This window comes from Argentina silus (assembly GCF_951799395.1).
Source record: "Argentina silus genome assembly, chromosome: 8".
In the NCBI taxonomy this organism is placed as follows: domain Eukaryota; kingdom Metazoa; phylum Chordata; class Actinopteri; order Argentiniformes; family Argentinidae; genus Argentina; species Argentina silus.
Genome location: NC_139662.1, coordinates 753,202 through 775,164, shown reverse-complemented (window position 1 = coordinate 775,164; position 21,963 = coordinate 753,202). Strand labels below are relative to the sequence as shown.

The following is a 21,963-nucleotide window of genomic DNA, read 5'->3' as shown; positions in this document are numbered from 1 at the left end:
CTAACGCAATCATATTTCTTGACGTTTCCCTGTCATTGTGTCTGTCATCTCCATCAGGAAGTTTCAAAGCCCTATGCTACTGTATTTGATAACTACCCACTCACCCCATTCAGGATGGCTAAACATAGACAATATGTAAAGATCACTGGAGACAATTGAATGGTTTTATACTCAGAAAAGACAAATACATTCATAGAGACATTCTCGAGACTGCACCTGTAGTGTGTTCACTGTATGTCCACAGGAGTGTAAAGAGGATCAGGCTGCCCTGATGATGGAGGCAGCAGGACCGGCAGCTTTCGCAGCCTACACCCCACTCCCACAGAGGACATCAAGACGGGCCAGGCACACGAGAGAGAGGGCCAGAGTGGCTAAAGAAAGAAAGGAAGAGAAGGAGGGTTGGAGGAGGGAGATGGAGGAGAGAGCGGAAGAGGTGGAGGGAGCCCAAAACCTTCTGCATAAGGTGAAGGAGCACACCGATGCAGAGAAGGAGAGGCTGAAGGAGGAGAGAGAGAGGGTGGACAAGGACAGAGAAATGGTGGACAAGGACAGAGAAATGGTGGAGAGGAAGAGGAAGATAGTCAACCATCTTAAAGATAATATGGAGAGGAAGAGGAAAGTGTTGGATAGAGACACTGAGAAAGTGAATGAATGCAATGCAATACTCAGTCGCATTCAAAAGACGCAGGAAAATAACAAAAAGGATTTGGAGGAGAGGATTGTCCAGTTGGAAATAAAGGCGAAAGAGGTGGAGGAGGTGGAGAAAGTGACAAAGGAGATGGAGGAGACTTTCCAGAGGGAGATGGAAAAAACAAGAAATGAGATGAAGAGGAGAGAGAAGGAGGTGGAGGAGAGAGAGAGGGTGGTGCAGGAGAGAGAGAAGGAGGTAAAGAAGAGCGAAGAGAGATTAAAGATGAGTGAGAAGGAGACCGAAACAATGGAGGTGATGAAGAGAAGGGTAGAAGAGGTTGACAGAGAGATGGAGAGAATCCTAGAGGAGAAAGAAATGGAGGTGAAACAAGTGAAAGAGAGGATTGAGGTGATGAAATGGGCAGAGGAGGAGAGAGAAAAAGACAGGAATGAGAAGAAGAAAGAAAAGGATATTGAATGGATGAGAAAGGAGTTGGAGGTGATGAAGAGAGTAGAGGAGGTGGAGAGAGAGAAGGAGAAAATCCTGGAGGAGAAAGAAAGGGAGGTGAAACAAGTGAAAGAGAGGATGGAGGTGATGAAATGGGCAGAGGAGGAGAGAGAGAGAAACAGGAGTGAGAAGGAGAAAGAAAAGGATTTTGAATGGATGAGAAAGGAGTTGGAGGCGATGAAGAGAGTCGAAGAGATGGAGAGAATCCTGGAGGAGAAAGAATGTGACGTTAAACACGTGAGAGAAGAGATGGATGTGATAAAGAATATGTTGGAAAGGAGGGAGAGTGAAGTGGAAGAGGAGATGAGAAAGATTACAGAAGATGTCGTGAAGTGGATGAAGACAGAGATGGAGAGGGAGAAGGAGAAGATTGAGAAGGAGAAAGAAAACGATATTGAATGGATGAGAAAGGAGATGGAGGCGGGTATGAAGACAGTAGAAGAGATGGAGAGAATCCTGGAGGAGAAAGAAATGGAGGTGAAACAAGTGAAAGAGAGGATGGAGGTGATGAAATGGGCAGAGGAGGAGAGACAGAGAAACAGGAATGAACAGGAGAAAGAAAAGGATATTGAATGGGTGAAAAAGGAGTTGGAGGCAATGAAGAGAGTAGAAGTGGTCGAGAAAGAGATGGAGAAAATCCTGAAGGAGAAAGAAGATGACGTTAAACGCATGAGAGAAGAGATGGATGGGATGATAAATAATATGGTGGAAAGGAGGGAGAGGGAAGTGAAAGAGTTGATGACAAAGATTACAGAAGATGTCGTGAAGAGGATGAAGACAGAAATGGAGAGAGAGAAGGAGAAGACTGAAAAGAAAAGAGTAATGGCGGCGAACCTGGAGTTTGCCAGAGAGAGCATGGAGAGGGCTTTCCATAAAGGGAAACAAAATACAGGTATGCCCTCCATTATCTGCTTACAGTGCATTCTAAGCATGATCCTTTTGGCTTCTCAAATCACCTCAAAATAATTTAGATTTTATCTATACAAATGATAAGACAATTTTTCTCTTTCAGATATTTCAACACAGAGACAATTCTGGAAATCCACAACTATCTCGAACTTACTACCACAATAACTACCCTGCATACTACCACTATAACTACACTTGCCGTTTCAATTCTCTTTCATTAAAGTCATATTCAAAGGCAAACTGTGTGTCATGTTTGAAATGCTGTATTTTACAAGTTGCATAGCTGTAAACTATGTTGAGTGATGATGAGTTTAGGAAGAAAAGGTATGTAAAAAAATGAATACTCCTGCACACACGATTGTTACCTCTGCTTATTTATTGTGTCGACGTTTCGGTTTATGACCTTTATCAAAACATTTTTATCTGTGAGGTCTGTATTCCTAACACCACAAAAAGACAAAGTGGTGGTGTTTGTGTTTTTTACATTTACAAGTTGAGGAAGAAAAAACATGGCACATGTATGCACATGGGTTAGATTAGAAACAATCTGGGTAAACCTTAATTTGAAGAGGTATGCATGAGGTCTGTTATGTTTTTCTCTATATGCCATAATATTGATTACAATGATCAACATATTTGTACCCTGAAAAGAACCCAAACTGAACAAGTTCCCCATTATAAGTACCTGGGCATTTACATAGATGATACACTTTTAAAATACATGTTGAAAAAGTGATCAAGAGTTTGTGAGTTAGACTTGTACTTGTTTTGTAAAGAAATGTCTTGCTTCACCTTTGATAATAGGAGGAAGATTGTCTTGGCAACGCTCCTCCCTGTCCGTGATTATGGTGACACAATTTAAAATCACACGACAGCCTCAATTCTTAAACCACTAGACCCGATTTATCACTCTGCTCTGCAGTTCATTTGTAGGCATGTTTTCTGTACCCACCATTGTCTTTTGTATCAGTCTGTGGGTTGGGATTCTTTGACGTTGAGAAGGGCTTATCATTGGATTTCATCTGTATATGAAGCAGTTCTTTTAAAACTCCCATTTTACCTCACATCATTGCTTTTATGGCGACTTAGTGGCGATCAAACTTGCAGCTTGTTACTATTTAATGTGCTACAAGTGATTACAGAATTGAGAAGAACTTTTTAGCTGCTGTGCTCCTCAGATATGGAATGATCTTCAGGCTAGACTGAGGTTGGAGCACTTGGTCCCTTACACTTCATCTGCTTTTTAGTGGACAATATATGCAATAAATACCTTTTTTACACAAACATCTTGAATCAGAATGGGTCAGCCCTAGCCTCTTACACAAACAGGGTCACAGTCAATGGGTACAAAACTGGAGCAAACGTGTGTATACCAAGATACTGTACCTCGACTCCTTTCCATTCCAAAAGAAATGTGTCCCTTTCCCTTCACTCAAATGTTGTGGATGACATGTACATAAAGCTACACACTGGTGCAGGTGTGATGTTATGAGAGCTTTAGCATTTAGCATTTCCTGTGTCCAGGCGTTCTATTCACTTCTAATAGGAGAAATGAAGGTACACTTGCCTCATAAGGCTCATTCTTGTTTCATTTGTCCTATTAGCTCCTACTGACCTCACTTTACACAGACACAGAGGAGGAGAGACTCAGACTCATTAGAAGTTTATTACTGGATCAGTTTACAAAACAAAACAAAACTGCATGGAGCGTACAGTACAGCAGAGCTTGGAGTACCAGACATGAACACACACCTCACATGCACACACACATCGGAGCTGTCACAGTGGTATACCTTGGATCACACACAGACACACACACACACACACACACACACACACACACACACACACACACACACACACACACACACACACACACTCACTCTCTCTCAGGGCTGCATGCGGATAGCTCCATCCAGTTTGATGACCTCTCCATTGATCATGGGGTTCTCAGCCAGTGATGTCACCAGGTGGGCAAACTCTGCATGGTCTCCCAGGCGCGAGGGGAAGAGCACTTGGCGGGCCAGGAATGAACGCACCTTCTCAGGTTAACCCGCCAGGAGAGGAGTGGAGAACAGAACCTAAGGAGAGGGAGAGAGAGGTTGTCTGATATGGAGAGGAAGGGGGGGGGGTGAGGAGTGTGTGAAAGAGTGCGTATGTATGTGTGTGTGTTTACTGACTGGGTGCGATGGTGACCACACAGATGTCCATGGGTGCCAGGTCTCGGGCGATGGGTAGAGTCATCCCAACAATACCCCCCTTAGAGGCTGAATACGCAGCCTGACCCACCTACAGAGAGAGAGAGTGAGAGTGAAGGAAGGGGCTGTTGAGACAGTGTTTGTGTGTGTGTGTGTGTGTGTGTGTGTGTGTGTGTGTGTGTGTGCGTGCGTGCATGGTTCAATGGAGGTCTTGGCGATCTGTTGGTTCTTGTGTGTGATTGGCTGACGGTACTGCAGCATGTTGACCTCTTCCTCACTGCAGGGTCTACTACAGTTGGAGCAGTCAGAGAGCACAGCCTGGGCCCCTGCAACCAAACATACACCCTGAAATATGGTTTGGACAAAGGATCCCAATGTCAAGATAATATTGCTGTAGGGAAGCTACTCTATGACACAATACCATGTGGAAATGTCAATGATTTTCTAAAGATGAGTGGATAGTGGATAGTGGATAGTGGATAGTGGATAGTGGATAGTGCCTGGTGGGGTCGCAGACTTCAGGCAGATTGTTGACCTAATACGAAACATTAGTACTTTATTTGGACATTATATGATACTTTTGAAGCCCTGAAATAGTGGGAGTATGTTTACAAATGTTTTTTTAAAAACCCATTGAATTAAAGTTGAGAATCTCTACTTTGACCCCATAATATTTGTTTGATTTCAAATCCAAGTTTAGAGCTAAAAGAACAGAAAATGCTTCCTCTTTCCAATACTTATGAAGAGCACTGTATTCATGTTAATCAGTTGCTTCATTACTGTAATATGTGATGTGTTTTGAACTAGTATTTTGAAATACTGTTTTTAGGAGCCAATGATATAAAACAAGTGCATACATGTAAAGAACATAACACATTTTTAGAGGAGTTCAAATATGTAAAATTCAGTATTACTCGAAAGAAAATATTTGCCCAAAAATATTTGCCCCATAGTCCTTCTTGAATCAATGGGTCTGCAAACTATTAAAACCCGATAGGGATCAAACAGGCAGCAACTATTAGCAGGATGTTAAGATAAAGGCCGACAATAACATCACTGAGTGTTGCCCTCTGCGCAGGGATCCTTTCAATCATTCACTAGCCATGGCTTCAACTTCACCTCTCACATACTCTTTCGCCTGTGTTTCATGATCTGAAACACAGGTGTCATGATGGGATAAAATAATCACTTCAGCAGACGTGTCCGGGGTTACTCAGAAGAAGCGATTGAACCTGTAAAGATGGGTTACCTTCCGTACTTCTCCACCGAGACATGGACTCTCCTTGCCTTACTCATCACTCTGATCGTAGTGTAAGAAGTTTTAATAAAAAATATTATTTGTTAGTTAGTTAGTTGTAATAATACATACAAATGATAGTATTGATAATTACAGTTATCTAACAGTTTCAATGATACCTATGACTTGATCGTTTTGCTTTTGTTTCAAGTCAGATTGTTGATTTATATTTGTTCTGACCAGGTATGGATACTGGCCATATGGAATATTAAAAAAACTAGGCATTCCTTGTCTCAAACCCATCCCTTTCCTCAGGACGATGATGGGATATAAGAAGGTTTGTAGAGATTAAGCCCATAAACAACAACATTGTAGACTCATCCATGATGTGTGTTGTTGTGGTGAAAGCCATGGGAGCTGAATATGAATTGTTTTACCCAGAAAAATGGGCAATAAAGCTTTTGAACGAAAACGAAAAGAGAGGAGTGGGAGCCGGTCTGTAGTGGAAAAGGGCCATCATAAACTAAGCCACAGTTCAGGTTTATGACAAGCATTTATGAACTGGCTATTTCTTTGTTTTGTTTTTTGTTCCCAGGGTGGTTTCACCAATTTTGACACAGAGAGCTTCCAGAAATATGGGAAACTGTGGGGCTGAGTCTGCTAAACTGATCCTGGTTATTGTTAACTATGATGGATATATGTATCTCTCAGTGTCTACAGTATACACTCTTAAACCAGGCGGACACCGTGCGATTTTCACAAACACAGACGATCCAACCGACGAAATGGTCTCGTACACCAAGACAAATGATCTGTCTTGATGCAATGTACACTGCCCAAGCAACAATTTCATGCTTCCACATTAATAATTTGAATCTGTTATTGAGCGATTTAAGTTTTAAGCTTTTAAGTATTCTGTAGTATGGTCCCTGTGGGGGGACATGCAGCGTTCGGCCTGTAGAGGGAGCTACAGGACCGTGGCCAGGGTGACGTCGGCGAGGCTCCGTTGCACACCTGTTGCAAATGAAGCCTCGTTGACTAGATGGTTTAAGATGTGTGTGCCTCGGCGTTCGAGGGAGAAGGAGGGCGACTGGAAAGTCGCCGAGTGGCGTGTTACGAACATTGAAATTATTACGAACATTGGAATTATTACTAACATTTTATGAAAATAAACGGGATACTCCCAGAAAACAGTACCTCGACTCCGCCTCTGTGTCACAGACTTGTTACAGTGGCGCCCAACGTGGGGCACAGCGAAGGCGGAGAAAAAAAGGGAATGGAGGCGTTAAGCGCGGCTATCGGAAGGATGGCCCTTATACTGGAGCAGCAGGCCCACCTCCAGCAGGAGCACCAGACCGCGGTGAGGGAGATGGTAACGGCAAGGGCTGAGGACCGTACCCTCCTCCTGGAGCTCGTCAGGGCCCTGATGATGGAGGAGGGGAGCCGGCCCTTTGCCTACGCCCAGCAGCTGCGGGACAGCGCGCGGCGGTGGCTGGACCCAGGGAACAGCTCGTCGGAGGAGGTCGGGGACCGGGTGGTGTTGGAGCAATTCCCCACGGGGCTCCCGGCCCGGACCGCCGCCTGGGTCCAGTACCACCGGCCCCAGGATCTCGCGGCCGCCGTTACCTTGGTGGAGGACCATCTCTCCTTCCCGCCGCAGGAGCCCCGATGACCAACGCCCGGTCCGGCGCCCCGAAGGAGCCATGGTGACGGAGGAGGAGAGACCGGCGCCCGCCCCGAGGACGAGATGGCAGGGGCAGGCATGTCGAGAACCAGCCCTGGCCCCACAGGAAGCACCCCGAGCGACAGGGGGGGTGTGTTGGCGATGCGGACGGCCGGGCCATGTACAGGCAGAGTGCCCAGTGAGGGAGGTGGGGCAGTTCGTCCGCATCGGCGACATACCGGGCCCTCCCCCCGGACCAGGAGCGGCGTATCGTGTTCCGATAAGGATACAACATGATATGCACCAGGCCTTCTTGGATTCGGGCTGCATGCAGTCCATGATCCAGGAGCGCCTGGTTCGACCGGGGGCATTGTTAAAGGCATCGAGGGTGTTGGTGAAGTGTGTGCATGGGGACATTCACGAATATGGGAAGATTCATTTTGAAGGGAAAAAGCATAGTGTACAGGCGGCGGTTAGCCCGCGCCTCACGCATCCCCTTATTCTGGGTGTAGATTGGGAGGGGTTTCCTCAAGCGGTAAGCAGGGCTACCGGGGTGCGTGCACGACAGAGAGGGAGGTGTGAGGCGGGTAATGTGTTCTGTGCTGAGGCGGCGCCTCGCGACACTGCCGAGGAGCCGGAGCCGGCGGGGGGGTCTCAACCCGAGATTCCCCCGCCGAACTATCCGTTGCTAGGTGACTTCCCCCTCGAGCAGTCTCGTGACGAGACCCTACGATCGGCCTATGACCAAGTGATAGCGATTGATGGTACTTTGGTACGGCCAGACGCAGTACGCGCCCACCCCTATTTCGCGATTATCAGCGACAGGTTGTACCGAGTAAGTCGTGACTCACATAGCCAGGAGGAAGTAACCCAGTTGTTGGTTCCCCGTAGCCGCCGGGAAATGGTCTTCCAGGCGGCTCATTTCAACCCCATGGCGGGCCATTTAGGTTATGATAAGACACTAAACCGTATAATGGCTCGATTTTATTGGCCGGGAATTCGGGCAGAGGTGCGTAGGTGGTGCGCGAATGTCAGTTGGTAAAGCCCCCTTGCGGCCCTTACAATTGGTCGAGAACCCATTCGACCGCATTGCGATGGATATTATCGGGCCATTTGATCGGTGTACACAGGGATATCGATTTGTGTTGGTCTTGATAGATTACGCAACCCAATACCCCGAGGCAATACCGCTGCGCAATATCTCTGCCAGGAGTGTAGCGCAGGCATTGTTTCAAGTAATCTCCCACGTGGGAATCCCGAAAGAGATTCTCATCGATCAGGGCACTAATTTTATGTCACGCACCCTCAAGGAACTGTATGGCTTGTTGAACATCAAGGCGATTCGAACCAGTGTTTACCACCCGGCCACTGATGGCCTTTGTGAGCGGTTCAATCGGACCTTGAAGTCAATGATCCGGAAGTTCGTACACGAAGATAGTCGGAATTGGCATAAATGGCTAGATCCCCTGTTGTTTGCGGTACGGGAAGTCCCCCAAGCTTCCACCGGGTTTTCCCCGTTTGAATTACTCTACGGGCGTAAGCCTCGGGGTGTCCTAGACCTTCTTAAAGAAAATTGGGAGGAAGGGTCTAGCGACAGTAAAAATGAGATTCAATACGTCCTGGACTTGCGCACAAAGCTCCACGCCCTAGGGGTTATCTCACGCGAGCATTTGCTGCAAGCCCAGGAGCGTCAAAAGTGACTGTACGACAGGGGAACTAACCTGCGAGAATTTACAGGTGTGGTCACACGTCGCATGGGGGACGTGGATTACGAGGTAGTACGCTCGGACCGGGGGGATACAGTCATGAGAAAAAATTAGGACACCCTATGAAAACCTTTGTCTTCTTCAACATATTCAAACATATGGACATTTGATATTCATTTGAACAATATTGAAAAATTGAGGTAATATAACTAAACAAATACAACTGAAACAAATTATTTAAAAAATGATTGGTAAAATGTAATTAATAGAAATGCAATCTTCTTGTGAGGAAAAAGTTAGGACACCCCCACATTTAGTTCCACTTAAAATGCCTAAAATTATAATAAAGAGCACCACATCAGGTGCAAATGATTAGAACAGCGTTACAGAGGATTTTGGAGGAGCCTGTCCTATTTAAACCTCAGATATTTAGTTTGGTTTGCTCTTGATTGTTGAAGTGAGTTGCATCACCATGGCGAGATCAAAAGAGCTCTCTGAGGCCTTCAGAAGAAAAATTGTAGATGCATATGAGTCTGGGAAGGGATATAAAAAGATCTCCAAACTATTCGAAATTGGCCATTCCACTGTCCGGAAAATAATTTACAAGTGGAGAACATTTAAAACCACCACCAACATGGCCAGGTCAGGCCGCCCAAGCAAGTTCAGCCTAAGAGCTGACCGAAAGATGCTTAAAGAAGTCTCCAACAATCCCAGAATGTCATCACGAGACCTACAGGTATCTCTTGCCACAATTGATGTCAAAGTACATGCATCCACCATAAGAAAGAGACTGAACAAGTTTGCATTACATGGGAGGTGTGCAAGGAGGAAACCCCTGCTGTCAAAAAAAAACATCAGGGCAAGACTAAAGTTTGCCAGAGAACACCTAGAGAAAGACCAGAACTTCTGGAACAATGTGCTTTGGACAGATGAATCCAAAGTTGAACTATTTGGGCACAGTAAGAGTAGACATGTTTGGCGCAAAACCAAGACAGCATTTGAGAACAAGAACCTCATACCAACTGTGAAGCATGGGGGTGGAAATGTCATGGTTTGGGGCTGCTTTTCTGCAGCAGGGCCTGGTCAGCTCACCATCATAGAATCCACTATGAATTTTGTATTGTATCAGAGGGTGCTTGAGGAAAATGTGAGACCATCTGTTCGAAAGTTGAAGCTGAAGCAGATGTGGACCATGCAACATGACAATGACCCAAAACATTCCAGTAAATCTACCAAGGAATGGCTCAAGAAAAATAAATTGAGAGTTCTGGAATGGTCAAGTCAAAGCCCGGATCTTAATCTTATTGAGATGCTGTGGATTGATTTGAAACTGGCTGTGCATGCAAGACACCCCTCGAACATCACACAGCTGAAAGAATTCTGCAAGGAGGAGTGGGAAAAACCTTCTCCCAATTGATGTCAGAGACCTGTAGACAGTTATAAGAAACGTCTAATTGAGGTTATTTCAGCCAAGGGGGGCAATACTAGCTATTAGGGCATAGGGTGTCCTAACTTTTTCCTCAGTAGGAATTGGCATTATTGTTAATTTTTCGTTAAATAAATGATTACAAAGTTACATTTTCATAGTTTTTTGTTCAATTACATCCCCTTTATCTATAGACATTGTTAGAAAGAAGATAACATATTGATATGTCCATATTTTTAAGAGAATAACTTAATATTTTGGGGGGTGTCCTAACTTTTTCTCATGACTGTAGCTTGCAGGTGTATCACGTAAATCTCCTAAAAAAATGGAACGACGTGGTCACTGTTGCTCTGGCTACAATAATTCCAGAGAGAGATGAGTTCGGTCCGGAAGTCCCAAAATCAAAAGTTAGCACTCCGGTCGGTATTGATAACCATCTCTCTGCTAGCCAGGCCACGGACGTTGCAGATTTGCAAGCTAAGTTCGCGGACGTGTTCTCTCCCTTGCCCGGTCGGACTACGCTTATCGACCACCACATAGAAACGCAGCCGGGTTTAACGGTGCGCACGCGTCCCTATAGGTTGCCGGTACACAAACGAGACATTGTGTGCAGGGAATTGGAAGCCATGCTGGAGCTGGGTGTGGTCGAGGAGTCCCGCAGTGACTGGTGTAGCCCCATCGTGCTTGTCAACAAGCCGGATGGGGCTATACGGTTCTGTGTGGATTATAGACGGGTTAATGCGGTCTCCAAGTTCGATGCCTACCCGATGCTCCGGGTTGACGAGCTCTTGGACCGGCTTGGCACGGCCAAGTATTTCACGACGTTGGATTTCACGAAGGGATACTGGCAGATTCCACTCTCGCCGGTATCCCGGGAGAAAACTGCATTCTCCACTCCGCTCGGGCTATTCCAGTTCACGGTGCTCCCTTTCGGGTTGTTCGGAGCCCCAGCCACTTTTCAGCGCCTCATGGACCCTGAGGTCCCTGAGGCAGGCGGGGCTGACGGCCAACCCGAAGAAGTGCTTGATCGGGCGGAGGGAGATCCGGTATCTGGGGTACCACTTGGGTCGGGGGGAGGTGCGGCCACAGATTGAAAAGACTGCGGCCATCGCAGCCACTCCGCGGCCCAAGACAAAGAAGGAGGTGAGGGCCTTCCTGGGGCTGGCTGGCTATTACCGGCAGTTCGTGCCGGGGTTTTCAGAGCTGGCCAGTCCCTTGACGGACCTCACCCGGAAGGGTGCCCCGGATCCGGTCCAATGGTCGGGCCAGTGCCAGGGGTCGTTCGAGGCCCTTAAGGGAGCTCTTTGTGGAGAAACGGTCCTGTATGCGCCTGATTTTAACCTCCCTTTCTCCCTACAGACGGACGCGTCGGATAGAGGCCTGGGAGCAGTGCTGACCCAGCGGGTGGAGGGGGCTGACCGGCCGGTGCTGTACCTGAGCCGCAAACTATCGGAGAGGGAGGGCCGGTACAGCACGGTGGAGAAGGAGTGCCTGGCCATCAAGTGGGCGGTCGGCGCCCTCCGCTACTATCTGCTGGGTCGCGCTTTCACCCTCTACTCCGACCATGCTCCCCTCCAGTGGCTCCACCGGTGGTATCTCGCGTTGCAGCCCTTCAACTTTTCGGTCGTGCACAGACCGGGGGCGCAGATGGTCGTGGCAGACTTCCTCTCCCGTGCAGGGGGGGGGGGGAGTAGGTTGTCAGCCGTCGTGTCCCCGGCCTGTGTCGGGTGGTGGGGGTATGTGGGGGGACATGCAGCGTTCGGCCTGTAGAGGGAGCTACAGGACCGTGGCCAGGGTGACGTCGGCGAGGCTCCGTTGCACACCTGTTGCAAATGAAGCCTCGTTGACTAGATGGTTTAAGATGTGTGTGCCTCGGCGTTCGAGGGAGAAGGAGGGCGACTGGAAAGTCGCCGAGTGGCGTTGTGTTACGAACATTGAAATTATTACGAACATTGGAATTATTACTAACATTTTATGAAAATAAACGGGATACTCCCAGAAAACAGTACCTCGACTCCGCCTCTGTGTCACGGACTTGTTACAGTCCCAAACACAACTTGTGCGTTGCCAATGTTTGACAACATCCTGGATTCTCATTGGTTGAGGCTCCTATATTGCCTCTGAGCACGTCTCAAACTGCATGAATAAAGAGGAGCCACGACACGTCAGAATTCAAATCGGAAGTGATTGTGTCTTCCCTCCATGTCATTGAAAGGGCAAAAATGTAATTAAAAAAATAAAGAAAAAAAGGGTTCTAAAAGGATTCTTTGGTTGAATAACTCTTATGGGTTCCATTTGCAGTGCCCTGCATAAGTAATGGGACAAGCATTTTTTCTTCTTTTGCATTATGCAAATGTCCAAATTAAGCACTCATGTTTAGTATTTGGTCCCCAAATACTAAACATGTATTTGTATGCAAAAGTGCAAAAGTCTGTGACCCATTGACCCAACCAGACGCTGGGTATCTTCTCTGGTAATGCTCTGCCAGACCTATATTGTAGCGATTGTTGTTTGTTTTTTTAGGATGTTTTGTCCTCCTCTTCAGCAAATTAAATGCATGTTCTATAGGATTCTATAGGATTCACTTTTTGGCCCTGAATAATTTCCTAGTTGCTATGGCAGTATGTTTTGGGTCATTGTCCTGCTGTATGGTGAAATGCCGTCCAATGAGTTTGGAGCAATTAACTTGTACTTGGACTGACAAGATGTTTCTGAACACTTCCGAATTCATCCTCATCAAAGGAGACGTGAGCCAGTTCCAGTGGAAGCCATACATGCCCAAGGCATAACACCCCCTCCCCCATATTTCACAGATGATGTGGTATGCTGTGAATATTGGGCAGTTCCTTTTTTTCTCCACACTTTCTCCGGTACATGTTTTTCCAGAACTCTGCAGGCTCTTTTAGGTACTTTTTAGCAAACCGTAACCTGGCCAGCCTGTTTTTGTGGCTGAGTAGTGGTTTGCACCTTGCAGTGTAGCCTCTGTAGTTCTGCTGGTGAAGTCTTCTGCGGATGGTAGTCTCTGACTCATTGATGCCTACCTCCTGGAGAGTGTTCCTAATCTATGGGGCAGTTTTTATTTTATTTTATTTTTTATTATGGTGAGCATTCTTTGGTTATCCACTGGAAGTCTTCCTTGCCATTTGCGATTTGTTAGCTCACCAGTGCTTTCTTTCCTTTTAATGAAGTTCCAAACTGTTGATGTTGGTAGGTTTAAGGTTTTAATGTTTCATTTTTTTCTGATATTTCAGCATCATAATGGCTTCCCTGACTTTCAATAACATCTCTTTGGTCCTCATGTTGACAAGACACCAATAGCAGACTGCACAAATTATGTGACGGAACACACCTGTCAAGCCAATTGTCCCATCACTTTTGTGTAGCCTAAAATAGCGGGATTATGCATAAAAGTGTTGTAATTTCTGAATGATAAACCAATATGTACACAAATAACATCAAATAAAAGATGAGAATCTCTACGGTCTCATTTCAACTCCAAAAAGAAGAAAAAATGCTTCACTATCCCATTACTTTCGCACAGTACTGTATAACCTTCTGTGGAAAAGGGTTCTACATGGAACCCAAAAGGTTTCTTCAAAGGGAGAGTGGAAGAAGAACCCTTTTTGGTTCTAGGTAGCACTTTTTTTCTAAGAGTGCAGGATCTGTGATGGGTCTGTCTGTCTCTATCTACGGTATATTCACTTGAATGCCACAGTCTATTTGAGTATTGTTGCTGACCATGTGCATCCCTTCATGGCCACAATTGACCCATCTTCTAATGGTTACTTCCAGCATGATAATGCACCATGTCACAAAGCAAAAGTTGTCTTAAACTGGTTTCATGAACATGACAATGAGTTCAGTGTTCTTCAGTGGCCTTCCCAGGATCTGAATCCAATAGAACACCTTTGGGATGTGGTAGAACAGGAGATTCACATCTTGAAAGTGAACCTGAAAAATCTGCAGGAATTGAGTGATGCAATCACGTCATCATGGACCAGAATCTCAAAGGAATGTTTCCAACATCTTGTGGAATCAATGCCACGAAGAATTGAGGCTGTTTTGAGAGCAAATGGAGGCCCTACCCAGTATTAGTATAGTGTTCCTCATAAAGTGCTCTGTGAGTGTATATCTAACTATCTTTGTTTTTGCTGGTCTGTAGGATCTATGATGGCCGTCAGCCCATACTGTGTATCATGGACACAGCCATGATCAAAACCATCCTCATCAAGGAATGCTACTCCCTTTTCACTAACAGGAGGGTAATATGCTACATTGAAGTGGTTGTATGGGGAAAAAAACATAAGGGCTCCTTAAATAGATAATATCATTGTTATGATAGCATTATTAATATTAGGTTAATCTTGCAGTATATAATAATAATTATTTTTCTAGAATATCTATCTCAACGGGCCTCTGTATGACGCCGTGTTTATCGCTGAGGATGATGCATGGAGACGGATCCGCAGTGTCCTGTCTCCCTCCTTCACCAGTGGGCGGATCAAAGAGGTACAGTCCCATCTCTCCTCTCCTTCTTTCATTCATTCCTTTATACAACACAAATAAATGAATGACTAACAACTCTGACGTGTGTATGTGTGTGTGTGTGTGTGTGTGTGTGTGTGTGTGTGTGTGTGTGTGTGTGTGTGTGTGAGAGTGTGTGTGTGATTTGTACTATGTGTATAGTGTGTATTCATTGTTGTTTGTTGTTGTGTGAAGCAGCAACTTTAATGAATTAATCCAAGACAAATTTTCATCCAGGACAATAAAGTATATTTGATCTTATCTTCGATAAGTTCAGTGGTCAGATGACAGAGTATAGAATAATAGTTCATCTTTGGAGTCACTTATTCTTTGACTATATACATAATGTATCCTGTATGGATGTATATTCTCAGGCTATATAAACATTAAAATAATTCCTGTTTCAAACATGATGTTAATATATGTTTTGCACATATTAACACACTGCCAATGGTTTGCGCTCTACTCATTTGACAAACACATGGGCCCTGTCAAGAACCAACCTCTAGTTCCTAAATGCTGGACACTTGGAGATCTGAGTGGATTGGATACAGAAGTGTCTAGGGATAGAGCCTAGGAGTTGTTTCTGGACAGGGCTGTGCATTGAATAGGATTGGAGTCACGTATCATGGTATTTCCTGTTCCTGTTTGTAACCGTGGCATTTCCTGTCCGTCCAGCATTCTTCCCCTTCATGGGTCCTGTTATGGCAAACATGGAGGTATCCCTATTCCCTGCCTCGGTCACAGATTTCTTCTACGCTGTCTTTCAGAAGATCAAGTCCAATCGCGTGGCTAGCACCAGGAAGGTATGTAAATATAACTGATCAAATATACGATCTTCAGCCAGTATTGTGTAATACAATTGTAGAGATTTGGTAGCATCTGGTAGTTCTCATGTGATTTTGATCTGACGTAAGCCTGCTTCCAGAGTCGGGTAGATTTCCTGCAGCTGATGATAGACTCGCAGAAAGACAGCAACTCAAAGGGAGAGGAGCAGAGTAAAGGTGCCTGCCTTAAACACACACACACACACACACACACACACACACACACACACACATCCACACACACACACACACACACACACACTGTATACTAGCATCTAACACACACACATACAGTACCTGCCTCAAACACCTATACCTACAAACACACCGTGGAAATACTCTACTTCGTCCCTTTCTCACACCTACCACCCCATTTCTCCCATCATCATAGGATTGAGTGACCATGAGATCTTGTCCCAGGCAATGATGTTCATCTTTGCTGGCTATGAGACCACCAGTGGCTCTCTGTCCTTCCTGGCCTACAATCTGGCAACCAACCCTCACATCATGACCAAGCTGCAGGAGGAGATACACACTGTGTTTCCCAACAAGGTAACCCCTCTGCAGACTCCTATATAGTACTATTCATGTGGAACAGGAAATATGATAGTGACAGTATTTTAGAGGGTACTGATGAGTGTGTAACCCCTGTGCACTGCAGACTCCTACAGTATCTATTACTATTGCTTTGGAACAGATGGTTAGATAGGTGACAGTATTTTACAGTGTGCTAATGTGTCTGTAGCATCCCTGTGCAGACTTCTGCCCAGTATTATTCATTTGAAACAGGAAGTAGATAGGTGTTGTTGGAATCTTCAGAATAGTTAAAAGGCTAGTACCTGAGGACCTGAGGGATCTACAGGGTATATACCTTAAAAGCATGTCTGACATGCAGTGGTGTGCATGACCATAGAGTGATTTCTAAACTAATACAATTATCTTAAAATAAATTATAAAACTAACAGGTAATCAGTGCAGAGACTTGTGTGATATGTGCTCTCCATCTGACTCGTGCTGCTGCATTCTGTATCATTTGCCAATAGCTTTCTTTGGTCGACCAGACAGGAGAGTGTTACAGTAATCAAGGCTGCTAGTAATACAAGCATGCATTCGTCTCTCAGTGTCAGCCTGCGAGAGGAAAGGTTGCACCTTTACAGCTGTGTTCTGTAAAGGTCCATGTAATATTCAAGCTTTCTAAAAGCTTCCTAACGGTTGTAATGACTATCTTTAATCGGTAGCGATCAGGGAACAAGATCCCTTATAATAAATCCCTTATGAATAAATATTTCATTTACGAACGCTGTTTTGGTTCGGAAAACACGCTTTTTAAAATGCAGTGTCCTACCTGACATTCGGTTTGCATATAAACATGTTGTGAGTGCCAGGGGTGTTCTAGGGGAGTAGACTGACCTTTCTCTGGTGGCTGCCTCTCCCAATCGTGTGCGCATGTAGAAACACAACAGCTAATGTCCAACACTGCAAGTTCATTTCAGGGGGATATATTATTATTAGGGAGGATGTTGTTGTTTGGACAACTTCAGACAGAATTTCTCCACGATGGCAGATTTCCGGCAAACTTACTTACTCTTCTTTAAGTGATACAAATATGTTTTAGTCACATTCTTGATATGGGTTTCAAAATTAAGATCTGAGTCAATGGTAACACCTTGTTTTTTTGCCTGGTGCTTAGTGTTACTGTAAGTAGTGTCTTTAAGTGTGCAGACAGTTTGACCAGGACAAGGACAAAGAGCATTTTGGCATCAGCATTAATTAATTAATTCTAAGGTCATTAAGAACCTAGTTAATAACTTAACAACATAGTGCTATCTCAGTGCTATGATTGGCACAAAAGCCAGATTGGAACATGTCAAAGGTACAGTTGGGAAGAAGGAGATTATTTAACAGTTTGAACACCTTTTTTTCAAGAATTATTATTTTTTTGCTTAAAAAGGGAAGGTTGGAGATTGGCCTAAAATCGCAAAGGACTGAAGAGTCTAAGTTACTTTTCTTCAGGAGGGGTTTCACCATGGTAGTTTTAGGTGCAGATGAACAGACCCCCACTTTGCTGAGCATTTCTGTATGACCACTGCAAAAGAGTTCATAGTGCTTCCATGTGGTGGAAGGTGGGGTAACAAGTCATCAAACACATCTTCAGGTCTTGCCTGAGTGATCCTCCTCACCTAATATTGGTTCTCTTATCTCAGAAGTATGTTGCAAATTCCTCACATTTGTAGGTGGAGAGCAGATCACCAGGTGTCTTGTGGGCGGGATTTATAAGGCTGTCAATCGTTGAAAAGAGCACTGTTTGAGTTGTTATGATTCATTATCAATTTTGAGAAATGATCCCGTCTTGGCGTTTTTTTATTGCCTTATTAAAAGCAGAAAGATGCTCTCGAAGAATATCAAGGTGGACCTGCAGTTTTTGTCAGCTCAGACTTTCTGCAAATTCTTTTAAATTTGGCCACAGCCTTTTTCAGTTTGACTGGTGCTACAGAGTCGATAGTTGCCCTTAGTTTGGTGTTGAAGCTGGTTACTAAATCATTATCACAAGAGGAAGCTGTTGATGGTGTACTATTCATATTCATATTCATCATGAAATTCTCATCTGCTCAGCGACATGGCTAGATAAATAATAGAGCGAAAATATATTTTTTCCCCACTTCTAATAGACTGACATGCATTCATGTTTAGCCAGGTTTCAGATAAAAACATTACAGTGCAGCTTTCGCTCTGAGATAAGATCAATAAAGGTTTTGCCAGATAGGGACCTAATATTCAAAAGCACCATGGTAATGTTCTCTGGGCTGTTCGGTGCTGCCCGGCCACAGTTAATGGAATGGATACCAAGTTATTCACATTTGAACCACCTGACAGTTTTCTTGTAGTCTGTCGACTGTGATAGGAAATAATAGACTATAGCACATTCTGTATTCCAAGCAGTCAATCAACTAAAAGCAGCCCAGTTTAGTGGCATTTTGATTTCTGATTGATCCTTGTGTACATCTATCATTTACATTGTTCAGTGGAATCTAAATGTATTTTCTTCTAACTATCAAGATAACATTATTTAGCGATTTTTTTGTTTATTCATGTATAACAAAAAAGCAAGACACTATTACACACGTACATTGAAAGTAATGGCGTTCTGTATGCGGTTGTCATGAAATTAGGCTATGCAGATTAGAATAAGTACAGTACTGTGTTCATTTCCAAAACACAAAAAACTAACAGCTCTTCAGATTTGCGACGAAAAAGAGTTAGTTCTGGGCTACGGCTACGTGAACGACCAATCACTAGTGCTCATGTGAGTGTAATATCCCTGTGCAGGCTCCTATCCAGTACGAGGCTCTGATGCAGATGGACTATCTAGACAGCGTGATCAACGAGTCTCTCAGGTTGTACCCCATCGCCCCGCGACTTGAAAGAGTCGGCAAGAAATCTGTTGAGATCAGCGGCATCACCATCCCCAAGGGTATGGTTGTCATGATACCCATCTGGACCTTGCACCGTGACCCCGATGTGTGGGAAGACCCAGAGGAGTTCAAACCAGAGAGGTAATGGGCCACATCTTAACCACAACCACAATATCAATCACAACAGCAACGATAAGAGCAGTGTTCCACAAACAACCATGAAACAAACCTAAATGCGACGACCAAACACAAACAGGTTTCTTCAACCATGTATAACCATCATATTACTGTGATTTAATTGATATGTTCTTTAACCCCTCCTCCTCTGAACTCTCCGTGTGTAGGTTCAGTAAGGAGAACAAGGAGAGCATCGACCCATACACCTACATGCCGTTCGGGTTGGGCCCACGATGCGATTCGCTCTGGTATTGATGAAACTGGCGATGGTGGAGATTCCACAGAGGTTCAACTTCACCGTCTGCAAAGAGACAGATGTGAGACAAAATAATGATAGAATGATTGTAAATATAATTTTGTACCTATGACTTTGTTGCGTTTCTATATGTAGCAGAGGTGATTTTGGAATCACACTCGCGTGATGAGGTAGCCCTGCCTGAGACATGTAAACTGAAGTGTCGCCCTCAGACCTTGAGGATGTCCTCTTGGCTTAATAGTAGCGTTTGTGTCTTCCACATGGGAGACCCGGGTTTGAACCCCCATACTACAATTCTGTACTTGCGTACTGCATGAGTATGTACTCCCCATTTAATTTCCCAGATTGCATTTTTCAGTACTAGGCGCCAATCATCCTCAGTATAGGCTACCTACTAAATGATGGAAGTGTGAGATTTAAAAAAAAGCTATTTGTATTTCTGCAAAACTCCCTCGAGACTTCATAGGGCCATTTTAATGTATGTCGACCCAAGAGAGGTTGTCAAGGAGTTTGAGTTTATTTGAATTTATAGTGCAATGCTACCCGAACGTAACAGTGACACTGTATTAGGTAACATTCATAGTGTAACGCTGACATCTGTTTTACTCGTTCCTTCATACTTTAACTGTGTGTCAACTCTCACCAGATCCCCATTGAGATGGACCTCCAGAACACTCTGATGCCCATACGGCCCATCAAACTCAAGCTGCTGTTCCGCTGCCAGGAGTCCAACGACAACCAGCTCAAAGCAGACAGCCAGTGATGAGGACCTGCCCTGCTGCAGGTCTCTCAGTTATTATGTTACACATAGATCTAGGATCAGCCTCAACACTGGCTACTTTCAAAAATGGGCTTAAAAAAAAAAAGGGCTTCGCTTTTGCCTTAAATTGAAACTAAATTGGCGCTAATAATTGCACAGTGACCCTAAAATGCACTGTGACTTTTATTCTTTTTTTATGTCTTTTATGCGTTTTTATTCAAAAAAAAATTCATGCTCTTTCCTTTTTATCTATTTTAGAATTGAATTGCCTCTGTGTATGAAATGTGCTATATAAATAAACTTGCCTTGCCTTGCCTCGCCTCGCCTCGCCTCTGGGCTCTGCTGCTACTGTATGCTCTCTTTGTATCTGTCTATTAGTGGAGGTCCAGGACTCGTTGTACAGAGACAGTTGTTGTCTGTCGTCTGCAGTGCAGGGATTTGCATGTGACTTGTGTATGTTTTGTACTCGTCTGGTAGTGGGTCTCTATCATCACGCTAAAAACGTGTGTATAATCACAAACTAAATCATAACATGAGAATGAACAACATGCCATCAAAACATGACAATAAATAGGTGTTAGATTAGATTCAACTTTATTGTCATTGTGCAGAGTACAAGTACAGAGACAACGAAATGCAGTTAGCGTCTAACCAGAAGTGCAAAAAAGCAGAAAAGTGCAATGTGAACAATATATACAGGTAGAGCAGTATAAGCAATATATGAGCAGTATAAGTAGTGCAGTATAAGCAGTATATGAGCAGTATAAGCAGTATATGAGCAGTATAAGTAGTGCAGTATAAGCAATATATGTATTAACAGTAACATTATAAGCAGAATAAATATAGAATGCAGTATGAACAGTATAAGCAGTATATGATCTGTATAAGTAGTGCAGTTACCAATGTATTGGGTCTATCTATGGGTATCGTAGTGCAGCAGTAGTCAAAATGTACCTGCATTTTATCGGTTGAAGTGCCATCTCATCTGTCATAAGATTTGACTTGTAAAACTGAAAAGTAGGATACAACTAATAGCCTAAATGTATAAACACAGACCACAACCAAAAAACAACATGGGAAAATCGTTTACGCATCCTCTGCAGCAGGAACAGTGCAGAGAAAAAGTATGTAGAGTAAACCCCATAACTGAATACACTTCATACGCTTCAGCGCGACACAGAACGCCTATACTGCAACAAAGTAAAAAGATGAGACAGACACGTGTCTTCAATAACTTGCATGTTTAATCAAAATACAAGCATTCGGCACATCGTTAACTTGTAGGAAAGTTTAATCAGGTTTTATCAATTGTATTATTTTAAATGTGAAATAAATAGCATCAGTGCAGAGGCTATAACACACTACAAAAGTCACATTAAATCACGGAAAGTAGGCTAGGCTAATTAACGGTACTATATGAATATACAGCCCGAGCCCAGTCCAGGGTTCTGAAAGCGACAAGTAACAAGTGTGCCCATCAACTGTCTAGATATTAGGCCTATACGTAACATTTAGTCCTCCACTTTATATCACAGCCAGTATAACGTTTAAAATGACTACAAAACAAAAGCAATATAGTCTACAGTGAACGGCGCATTGTCCATTTGTCATACATGTCCAAACAGACCTGCTCACTTGAATAGGAAAGTAGCGCGGCGGTTCGTTGCTTCAGCAAACCTCTCGATGACTTTACTGTTGAAATCCATCTGTCCCTGGATCAATGCATTTT

At 44.2% G+C, this 21,963-nt stretch overlaps 1 protein-coding gene and 1 pseudogene across 2 annotated transcripts in view; both read left to right on the top strand.

Moving 5' to 3' along the window:
• Nucleotides 1-21,963, top strand: part of LOC310808835 (cytochrome P450 3A27-like) — a 221,489-nt pseudogene that overhangs the window by 81,983 nt on the left and 117,543 nt on the right. The window lies entirely within an intron of this gene.
• Nucleotides 15,515-20,166, top strand: LOC310808812 (cytochrome P450 3A27-like; the record flags this gene model as incomplete). Its single annotated transcript, XM_083675914.1, has 6 exons — nt 15,515-15,607; nt 15,730-15,805; nt 16,020-16,180; nt 18,956-19,182; nt 19,386-19,535; nt 20,121-20,166. The coding sequence occupies 5 exons, from the start codon at nt 15,515-15,517 to the stop codon at nt 19,471-19,473; spliced, it is 645 nt and encodes a 214-aa protein (XP_083532040.1). The 3' UTR covers nt 19,474-19,535; nt 20,121-20,166.